The following is a 10,672-nucleotide window of genomic DNA, read 5'->3' on the forward strand; positions in this document are numbered from 1 at the left end:
ACAGAATCAACATTGGCCAAGCAAAGCCAGTGCCTTAGTCTTCGAGATCAGCGCAGCCAACTTTCCCACGCCACTTCGAACCCAGGGGGATGTCGGGAAGGAAATAATTACTCGGGAAAAAGTAATTTGGGGCGGTTGGTAGTTTGAGCGGGACGCACGCGCGGGGCCGAGCGGACGCGACCGGGCCAGCTCACGTGTGTGTGTGTGTGTGTGTGTGTGTGTATGTGTGTCTCCGCTTGCAAATAATTGATCGGTGGCTGAGCGCTATTAACTAATTATCTGGCCACGTTCCCGATACAACAAAGGTCGTTTTCCTAATTGACCGGTTCCGACCGCCGCCTGGTGCCGCTGGGAGTAATATTTTGAACGCGCCCGCCCATAAAACCTGTCTCCGCGCCTCCATTCATCTCTCTTTATTCCGCCTTGGAAGTCCATAATGGCCGGAGGCCTGGCCGCGCGCTGAGTGCCGATCAGCGAACACGCTCCGTTTCAATTTTTGACCTCCGGCGTTTCCCCGCGACATGATGCTGCACTGTTATTCGATGAATGTGACGTCATGTCCGTACGAAGATGAACCTTATCCCGGACGTTTGAATTAGGGTTGATTCGGGTTTAACATTTAACGGTTTCCCGGTTCAAAAAATCGTTTGTCCGAAACGGTAAAACCCGGTCAAGGAAAAAGAGTCGGATTTACTGTTCCACCAAACCGATTTTTTCGAACCGATTCGTCTTTAAAAGGGAATGAATCATAAAAAATGGGACTTCATCGGTAAAGGCTTCTAAAAGCTGGTAAACTCATTGTAACTTTCAATTTCCACTGAAAATCACTGGATACGGTTAAATATGCCTAATTTACCTTGACCGCCTTGACTTCCTTGAAATGACCAATTACAGAAGTATTGACCACGGTTTCGTCGGTTTACCGGTTTAACTTCGGTATTCGGTGAACCGGTTCAGTTTCTAGGTCTGAACCGGCAGGCCGGTTCTTGAAAAAACCGAACCTGCGAACCGGTATACCGGAAAACCGCCCAGCCCTAGTTTGAATGATGGATGTTTGATTCGTTCGAACGTTAACGTTGACCCACGTTCAAAGGAATGCGATCGTAGTAGGCATGTGCGAATAAGGTCGGTACCGAGTCGAACCGGACTTAATTCGATTTGGAGTCGGATTTGCACTGTTCGATCAAGAACGATTTGAAATTTCGAATCATTCATGATTCGTCTTCGAACTCAGGTGAAAGGTAATGGGAAGTCATAAAACGACTGGGACCGAGGGGGTATCGCTTCTGAACCTTTACCGACTATTAATCGTATTTACGCTCAACGTTAACGACCACAAATTAATGCGAATTTAGGCTATGAATAACGGTCCGTACAAAGTCGAACCGACTAATTCGATATGATGGATTTGCATGTTCGAGTCTATTACGCGATTTATTCGCGTATTATTGATTCGTCTATTACAGATAGAGTGAACCGACTATTACGCGAGTGCATACCCCCCGACTGGGACGTTCGAGTCGTCCTCGAGTCTTTTAACTTATGATTTGAATTCGATTCGGTAACCTTTTCCTGGATTCGATCTGAAAATTAATTTAAGATTCGATTCGAAAATCCATGCCAGGTTCGATGACCAAATTCTAGACAGATGCAGGGGTGTGACAGGCAGGGTTACTTCAGCACTGTTCGGGATTATTTTGTGAAATTACGATTAATTGTCTGCACTCTAAATGTCACTTACAATGTAAACGTGATTGACCTTGTTTTCAGTATTTACGTGAATTACGGCGTCAAGATAATACGAAGCAATATTCTGTAACGAGATACGAATCTGTTAAGCTTTCATTGTAAGATACAAAGAAAAGCCTTCGTAATACGAAGAAAAACCACCTTCGTATTATGCTTGCGCCATTTCCTTCGTATTATGGGAAATTTCTTCGTAAGACATTTAGAGTGTGTAAAATCTGTACCACGAACTGCTCGTAAGTTTCAAAAACGATCTGATCATCCACCTTTTTTTCGTCAATTCACAAAAATATTCTTAAACTTACCAACTTAATCCTCAAATTTTGGTCGTTTCAGGCAATTTTTCTTCCTATATAGTAAGGAAACAACGGACGAAAACGCATGTTTTCAGACTTGCTTTTACAATTATACTTGTAAATAAACGATTTCACCTGTAAATTTAAGAAGCAGTTTGTAAAATGATGAACGATTTGTCAATTTACAATTTACTGTGTAAAAAAACAGTGCAGTTCGTGGTACAGATTTAACAGGCAACTATTCATAAAAGTAAGCTTGATTTGTAAGAAAACAAGTTTACGCGTGAATAGTCGTAAGACAACGATTTTATCAGTAAAACTACGATCTTTCGACAGTAACATTAAGATTTCACCGTAAAATTACGAATTTACTCGTAAATTTATGAGTAAAGTTTGTCAAAAATACGACAATTGTTCATTTCATGATTCTTGTAGTTATTTAACGAATTATTATTTGTAAAATTACAACACTAATTGTTGGGATTACTGTTGTAAAATAACGACTTCTCTTAACAGTGAGGGTTGATTGACAAGGTTTATTTCTTATAAACTGGATTTGGTTTGATTTTCGTCTTGAAGAGCTTTAGCGAGGTAAGAAGGACTCCAAGCATTAGTGCCCTACATGTCTCTAGCGTCGCTGACTCGTGTATTGTCGAGACCCGCTCCATTCACGACCAACAAAGTAAACCAAGCCGCTGGAGGCAAAAAAGACGCCAAGGAAGGGAGAAAAGGACAGTGGGGCAGCAGAGTGAGGGGCGGTACTTAAGCTTTTACGAGTAGGGTGACCACTAGTCGAGGGATGCCTGCAGACACCGCCCGGCCCGGCGCACGCGGTCTCGCGATCACAAGCACGACAAGGCCCCCCTCACAATTCCACCACTATCTGCGTCTCCAGCTTCCTCAACCTATCTCAACGGGGAATTTAAGCCCTTCATTACAGGGTGCGCGTGCAGAGAAGAAAGGGGGAGGGGAGGGAAAGGGGTGGCACGGTTCTCCTTGTCCGTAAAGCATTTGAGTATCGCGGTCGTAACAACAGATCGGTGGGCGTTATGAGGGTCTCCGTAGCTGAAGGCCAATTCCGAACGAGGCTTTCGTCGCTCTGCCTCACTCGCACTCGTGGGGCGTTCCGCACGGGGTGCGAGAGAGACAGAGCGACGAAGCGTGCGGTTTTGGAATCTGGCTGTGCTGGCTCTGGCTTCGGAACCGCGGGAGAGGAGAGGGGGAAAAGAGGGGGAGGGGCGTGATTAGGAACAAGCCTATACATAACGCGGTGCTTCCGCTGCGCCGACCTTCGCGGTGTCTCGGTGCCAAGGGACGGTTGGAGCTGGGGACGCTCTCAGTGGGGAGAGGGGAGGAGGGAGTCGTGTAGGGCCCACGGGGGTGTATCTTCGTTTTTGTCGTGAGGAACCCTGCATCTTTCGAAACGGAACCGACCTAGTTGAAAGGTACTTATCCCTTTGCTCCCAGCCCAAGTGCATCACACCCTAAACCGACGTCCTCCGAAGGTGTAGCCTCGGCGAATCGTACAACCATCCGCAACAAAGCCCATGCAGGTCAGTGAATGTACAAGTTGAACGCAGTGGGTAGACAGTGAGTGGAAGCGTGTGGCGAGCTGCCTTCGAGTCTCTTCACCTTCCGACGCGAAACGTTGCGTATGTCACTGTGAAAATTTGTTGTCACTTTATGACAAAAATATCACTTTCAAATCATGACAATGATCATCACAAATTGATGACATTTTCATCAAAGCCCCTATACTTATTGCATGGGCGAGACTACAATGTCAACAATTTTTTTGATGACGTTGTAAGGAAAATTACACTGAGAGAAAAAAGTACGGAACATGTCTGGTTAATAATTTGCCTGGAACGTCCGTACTTGCCAACTACGGAACGTTCCGTACTTTTTTTTCCGTACCCATTTACATGGGTTCATACGGAGCAAGTACGGAACGTTCCGTACTTTTCTCCGTACCTCCGTACTATGTTTTTCTGTACCATTTCCGTACAAAAGTACGGAATGTTTTACAGTGTAGCCTTGAAATTGTCATCAAGTGACGACTTAAATTTTCACAGTGTAGTTCTCCAACATCCTTAGTGAAAATTACTGCGTAACAACGTGTGTATTACAAACGATTCCTTCGCAGGCCGTGGTTTTCTTTGTATAACAAAGAGCAGTTCTTTGTAGGAATTAGTCTGTGCATATCAAAGAATTTTCAGCACAGAGAAGCTTTGAAGGAAAATTCTTTGAAATTCACGAACTCTTTGTTCGTATACCATGTCAAATATGTTTGTGCTCCATAGACTTCGCATGGTTCCAGCGAGATGAAAGAAAAACTGCCCTCTAAAATTCGAACCGGTATGTTCCTGCATGTGGCTGAGCGCGGCTCGGTGCGGCAGAGTTCGCGCGGGCCGCCGGATTATTGTGGTGATATACCCTCTTACTGCTGCATAATATAAATCGCCAAAGCTTAGTCGGGACGTATTTACTGTGCGAACAGGGCGCCCACATTAATTTTGCGGCGGCGCGCACCTCTCTCTTTCCGAACCCCGCCTGCCCTGCAGACTGACTCCGAGAGTTGTCGCTCTGTCTCTCTCGCACTCGTGGAGCGTCTCGTTTAGATGCAAGAGAGACAGAGCGACGAAAACGACTCTCGGAAGCAGCCTACTGCCAGTGCCTGGTCGCCGAGCTGCCTCGTCCTGCCCCGCCTTACGTCAGCCTGCCCGCCCCGTCCCAGACTCGGGCTGTTTCCGAATACCGCTTCGTCGCTCTGTCTCTCTCGCACTCGAGGTCTCCCCCATGGGTGCGAGAGAGACAGAGCGGCGAAAGCGACTCTCGCAATGAGTCTGCGGCCCGTCGTTGGGCGGCCTTGTCCCCGCCGCGGCCTTGCTGCCTTGCTGAGCTTCCTTAATGCGTCCGAGGCGGACGGGCGGCAAGGGCGGCACCGCACAGTGGGCCAGAAGACCGTTGGAGGGGGTCAAAACTCTAGACGCGTTTGGAGCTCCAGAGTCGTTAAACAGGCCTCGAAACGAACGTGTGATCCCACCAGAGGATTCCTCGTTCGGAGAGCAACCCATTGGTGGGGTCACACGTTTGGTTCGAGTCCCATTTAGCGACTCTGGAGCCCAAAACGCGTCGAGAGTTTTGGCCGCCTCCGCCGGCTTCTGGCCCACTGTGCACCGAGGCCGTTCGCCACACCTTCCCGAAACAAATTCCCTCTTCCCTGTGAAACGCGACACGTGCGGCCCCCGCAGACCGTCTCGCCGTGTACCCCTCCCCTCCCCCCTCCCCTGGTGCTCCTTTTCATTACTTTTCCCCATTTTTGGAGGGCAGTGAAAACGTCCCGGACACCGGCCATGCATTCCTTGGCACCACGGCACCACTGGTAGTCAACGAATGTGATGGCATATTCGTTTGAATGTGAATTTTGTCACATTCGTTTGAATGTTGATTCACGTTCAAACGAATGTGACATCATACTCAAACGAACGTGACAAAATTCACACTGCAACGAATATGACGTCACATTCGTTGGCTACCAGTGACCATGTGCTCTGTTATTCAACGAATGTAACGTCACGTTCGTGACACTGCAAAAGCAGTGGTACGTTTGCTTGCCTAAAATTTGGCAAGCCATTTTGAACGCCTAAACTTGGCAAGCTTAGACCGGAAATCTTTAGAAGCTTGCCGAGTTTTGGCAAGCTGGGGAGTATTTCTGGGCGAAGTTGGCCAATCTTTGGCATTCAAAATGGCTTGCCAAATTTGTGGCAAGTAAACTTGCCTCTGGCTTTGCAGAGTAGCAAATGCATTTTGTCATGATCGTATTTAAATGATGTTCAAAATGTGGCGTCACTTTCGTTGAACAACGGTCTGCCCCCCGTATTCTTATCAGCGAATGGCCTGTGCCTCGGCAGAGGCCTTTCGTGGTCTGTTCCTTATGTCTCGCCGTTCGGTTGTTTTTCTTTTGTACGAGGAGTGTCTTCGTGTAAAATTGTGTACAATGATTGTGGGAATGTTTTAGAATGTGCAAGACTCCTGGTGAATTTGCCTAGGCGTCTTTCTCAGTTTTTGCCGTCTGAAGGTGGAATGTGTTCAAATTTTGTACAGTGAATGTGGAAAGTAATTAACCCCCTCGTTTCTTTTTGTCATTCCAGAGCGCCAAGTAGATCATCTTAGGGACCACGTTTGGAGGACCTGGAGGACCACGCTGCAGGACTCGGTCACAGTGTCGTCGTGCTGCTGAAGTGGGGGATAGTGAGATCGCCGGAGCAGACTGAAATCCCAGGTAAGCAGCAGCTCCTAACCTTACATTATTGGCGAAAATAAATAGTTGAAGATAAAAAATGTTCAACAACCGTAGACCTTGAGTGAGTGCAATTTTCGAGTAAGGGAGGGTGGTGATCCATGACCACTGGGGTTCCATGACCACCCTCTTCATTCTCGGACACTGTTTGACCGACGGCAACCGATCGTCAGGACTTATGAGAGAATCGTTGCTTGCTCAGGGAGCCTAAGAGTCGTAAACTGCACTTTGGGGATCCATGACCACTTTTTTGTGGGATATTTGGGTGTATTTTTTTACTCCTTGGTCTGATTATGATTTACCTTCGTCTAGAAGTTCGCGTTTTGCTCCAGAAGATGGATTAGGGTCGAAAAATAGTCCCAGAGAAGTTAGTTTTCTTACGAATTGTGAATCACATGTAGGATGAAGAAACCCGGGTGGAAAGAAGTTTGGGGGGCATTCCACGTCAAACCATCATAGTCCAAAACGCACTTGCTCAGATCCGGCTCCCAACTTTTTTCTACAGTATCATTGCCTACCACTCAAGGACCACTCATATAATTTTTTTTGAAATTTCAAATAAACTTTCAAAACTTTTTCTTGAGTTTTTTTTTTAATTGTGTCTTTAGGCGCACAAATGGGTTGAAAACAGTAAATGGCAACATGATAAAGTAAGAAACAAGTTTGGGACCCTCAACCTTTGCAAAAAAGAGCGTTTTTGACTAAAATAACGGTTTTATGAATTCTTAAAATACGCCATCTTACTTTTTGACCGTATTGGTATCAAAGGGCCCTGGGGATATTGTCAAAAAACTTTAAAAGTTATCTTAGTGGGTCCTCAAAAATTGACTATATGACACCAATATTGCTCCCGTGCATTAAAATGTTGTCCTAGTGTCTGTCTTAAGACTCTGGAACCATTTCGAGGTCAAGAAATCGGGAGTCGGATCTGGCTGGATTGGATCATGATGGTTTGACGTGGGATGCCCCTTGGTTTTAACTTAGTTTGGACTGTACACTGGTAAAACTAAAGCGTAACTCTATGCTTGAGTCAAGCATAAAGTTACGCTTGAAGACGTTACGCTTGAAATCAAGCATAGGCTAGAAATTCCCCCATGCATTTAGATAGGGGAAATCTTGGAGGATGAGCCTATTACGCTTGATTTCAAGCGTAAACTGATTATACGCTTGAAAACAGTGGGTAATACTACGCTTTAGTTTTACCAGTGTAGTCGTAGACGTAATTCCCGAACTGCAATGCTTTTGCACGGCTATTGAAGGTATTACATAACCCTTTTTATCACTCCAAATTGTATGAAACTTATCACATTAGAAACATCAGTGTTTCTGCGATTCGGGGATCTCAGACTGCTCCAGATTCTGCCGTTTCAATTCACTGAGCATCTTTTTAAAGCCTCTTCTAAGACACAATTGTTTGCGTTGCAGGGCTTCGGGCTGGTCGTCAGCCGTAACTCCTGAACATCGAAGATGCCACACCAATGCACCGTGTGTGCCAAAGTGGTCCGCTCGATGTCGGCCCTGGCACTGCACCTTCGAAGCCACACTGGCGAGAAGCCGTTCGAATGTTCAGTGTGCGTCAAGAAATTTAGTTGCGGTACACATCTTAGAAGGCACCGTCTCACTCACACCGGAGAGAAGCCTTTCGAATGTTTGGTATGCAACAAGAAGTTTACGACGGTTGACAACCTTAAGGGGAGGTTCTGGTGAAAATGCTATCTTCTCCAAAATAGGTCCCACTGTGAAAATTTGTTAAAACTTTGATGTCTTATCAAGTATTTATTAAAAATTTTCATTGGGGAGGCACATTCTATGCCCTGAACCCAGTCCCAGAGCCTTTTTCTCCCATTTAGGCTATAACTTTAAAAATCTTCTTGCGCATACCATTTTGTCGTAAAAGGTTGGCTTAGACATTTTTCACTTCTTCGATTCATTTTTTTAAAATGCCGGCATGCACATCTCAAAATGTCAATTGCATTTTTATTCGCAAGCGTTCTAACCAAGCATTTCACCATAATTGATCAAAAATGTAAAAAATAGACAAATTTTAGGGACTTTTCAGCTTTAAAAGCTAATAACTAATAATATAATGGAAGTTTTGAGCTCTGCATGCCGGAATCTTTTGAAAATGAGTCGAAGAAGTGAAAAATGTCAAGGTCAACCTTTTACGACAAAATAGTATGCGCAAGGAGATATTTTAAGATACAGCCAAATAGGCTCAAAAAGACTTTTCGACTGGGTTTACAGCGTGGCATGTGCCTTCAAAAGTCAAATTTTAGTCTCCTCAATGAAAAAATTTATATTCCGAACAAATTATGACTGTAGGATCCATTTGGAAAATAGCAAGATTTTCACCAGAACCTCCCCTTAAAACGCATCTCCATTCACACACCGGAGAAAAGCCTTTCAAATGTTCGGTCTGCAACAAAAAATTTAGTCAAAGTGGAAACCGAGATAAGCATCTCCTCACACACACCGGGGAGAAGCCTTTCGAATGTTCGGTTTGCCAAAACAGGTTCGGTTTGGCTCGATCCCTTGAAATACATCTCCGTTGTCACACCGGAGAGAGGCCTTTCGAATGTTCGGTGTGCAACAAGAAGTTCAGTGAAAGCGGAAAGCTGAAAAGGCATCTCCTCTTACACACCGGGGAGAAGCCTTTCGAATGTTCGGTCTGCAAAAAGATGTTTCGTTGGGCTGGATCCTTTAAAAGACATCTCCGTCGTCACACTGGAGAGAGGCCTCTCGAATGAACGGTCTGCAATAAGAAGTTCAGGCAAAGTGGAGACCTCAGAAGGCAGTCCCCCACACACCGTTAATACGCCGTGAGCAAGACGTTTGGGCAAACCGGACCACTTCGAATGTTCACGAAAGGGTCAGTTCATGAAGTGGAAGAGTATCTCTAGAGATCCACGTGGTACTGTCGTCGAGGGACTTGAAGTTTATGATTTTAAACTGAGGCAATTTCTGTCCTCTTTTGTCTTGGGAGTTCTTTATGTTGTTGTTTGTTTATGGCGACGGATCCTTTTCAGGGTTCTTGAGTAGCACTTTCTTCACTGTTTTGCCACGGTCCATTTGAATGTTTCTAATTTCACTGATGTCATTGCCTGAGCTTTCTTATCTTTTATGATTGTAATGCGGAACTTAGTCCAGCGGTGTGGATAATTGAAACCTTATTTTTCACCATTTACAGTTGCGTTTCTTAATGTATGCATTTTTTTTTTTAAATTATGCGCATGTTGGCCTGTCTTGGCTAGCCGTGTAAATCGTTGTCCTTTTTCTTACTTTTTTAGACGCTGTACTTTTAGGAGAAAGTTGTGTCATCATCAGACTGATCTCGTGTTTGTTCAATCCCAAAAACAAATAAAAACGATGATTTTTCAATAAATTTAGGCTTTGTTGTATTCACTGCACAAAATACAGGTCAAAAAACCTAACCTAACCTTAAACCGTTTGTGGTACAGAAAAGGTGCAGACCTTCCGTACTGGCTCTCTGTGGTCCCCACAAGGATCACACGTAAACTGGTATGGAAAACGTGTACTAGGACGTCCGTGCACGGGATTAATGGTTCCTCCTGGTTTTCCTAGGAAGGCTGTGGTGAAGTATTGACGATTTTCAGGTAGTTCCTGGGAAACCCAGGAACCGTTCTTACCGTGTGGCCGGTAAAAAAAATTGATCAGACCTGTTCCGTGCAATTTCTGTACTTTGTTGTCGCAAAGTACTCTCCCTACAGCAGCGGTCTTTGCAGGTCAGTAGTTGCGCCGCGGGGTTCACTTTCCTCGCCTGTGTCGCGCCACTTCCGGTTTACTGCCGAATAAAGAAGCACCGCCATTACCATTCAGTGCGGCCGTAAACGCCGAGTATTCGCACGACAGGGTTTGATCCGCACGCGTCAAGATGGCGACCCTCCGTCGAACCGGCGTCGAAAGCCTCTCGCGCCATCAGTCTGCGTCAGTCCGGCCGATGCCCTATCACGGCCGGCTAAGTTGCCTGACTTTTGGCCGATAAGCCGCCCTGTCCCGATTCCGAAAGCCGTTCTCGCCGCTCTGTCTCTCTCGCACTCGTGGGGCGTCCCTCATAAGTGCGAGAGAGACAGAGCGACGAAAACGGCTCTCGCGGAATCAGGCTGCTGCTCGGTGTTTCCCCGGCGTGGCTGGCATCAACTTTAGACGGATGGCCTCAGACAACGAAGAACATCGACAGCATGTGGGTTGGGGTGATGTTGAAATCTTCTTAGCGTCGTTCGGGTCACACACCCTCACACTCGCGCGTGTACTTGCCCGCTCCGAGTTGCCGCCCTGCCCAGGGCGCGCCATGGGCTGCTCCACCCGA

At 46.1% G+C, this 10,672-nt stretch overlaps 1 protein-coding gene across 2 annotated transcripts; it reads left to right on the top strand.

Annotated features, from left to right (window-relative positions):
* Positions 1-2,923: 2,923 nt before the first annotated feature.
* LOC117643441 (zinc finger protein 771-like) lies at positions 2,924-9,706 on the top strand. 2 transcript variants are annotated; one of them, XM_034382352.1, is made up of 5 exons: positions 2,924-2,983; positions 3,510-3,595; positions 6,197-6,327; positions 7,771-8,031; positions 8,709-9,706. In XM_034382352.1, exons 4-5 carry the CDS (start codon positions 7,813-7,815, stop codon positions 9,090-9,092), a joined length of 603 nt encoding a protein of 200 aa, XP_034238243.1. In that variant the 5' UTR covers positions 2,924-2,983; positions 3,510-3,595; positions 6,197-6,327; positions 7,771-7,812; the 3' UTR covers positions 9,093-9,706. The 2 variants fall into 2 exon arrangements, with proteins under 2 accessions (XP_034238243.1, XP_034238242.1); XM_034382351.1 differs by lacking the exon at positions 2,924-2,983 and having other exon boundaries at positions 3,367-3,595; positions 7,771-8,030; positions 8,708-9,706.
* The last annotated feature ends 966 nt before the right edge of the window (positions 9,707-10,672 follow it).

Source organism: Thrips palmi, unplaced genomic scaffold (assembly GCF_012932325.1).
Source record: "Thrips palmi isolate BJ-2018 unplaced genomic scaffold, TpBJ-2018v1 HiC_scaffold_17, whole genome shotgun sequence".
NCBI classification, from domain to species: Eukaryota; Metazoa; Arthropoda; class Insecta; order Thysanoptera; family Thripidae; genus Thrips; species Thrips palmi.

Excerpts from the sequence above, each read along its gene's own strand:
- LOC117643441 (XM_034382352.1), top strand. The coding sequence starts at position 7,813 with ATGCCACACCAATGCACCGTGTGTGCCAAAGTGGTCCGCTCGATGTCG. Across the intron at positions 8,032-8,708 it reads AGTTTACGACGGTTGACAAC|CTTAAAACGCATCTCCATTC; the intron begins CTTAAGGGGAGG and ends CCAGAACCTCCC.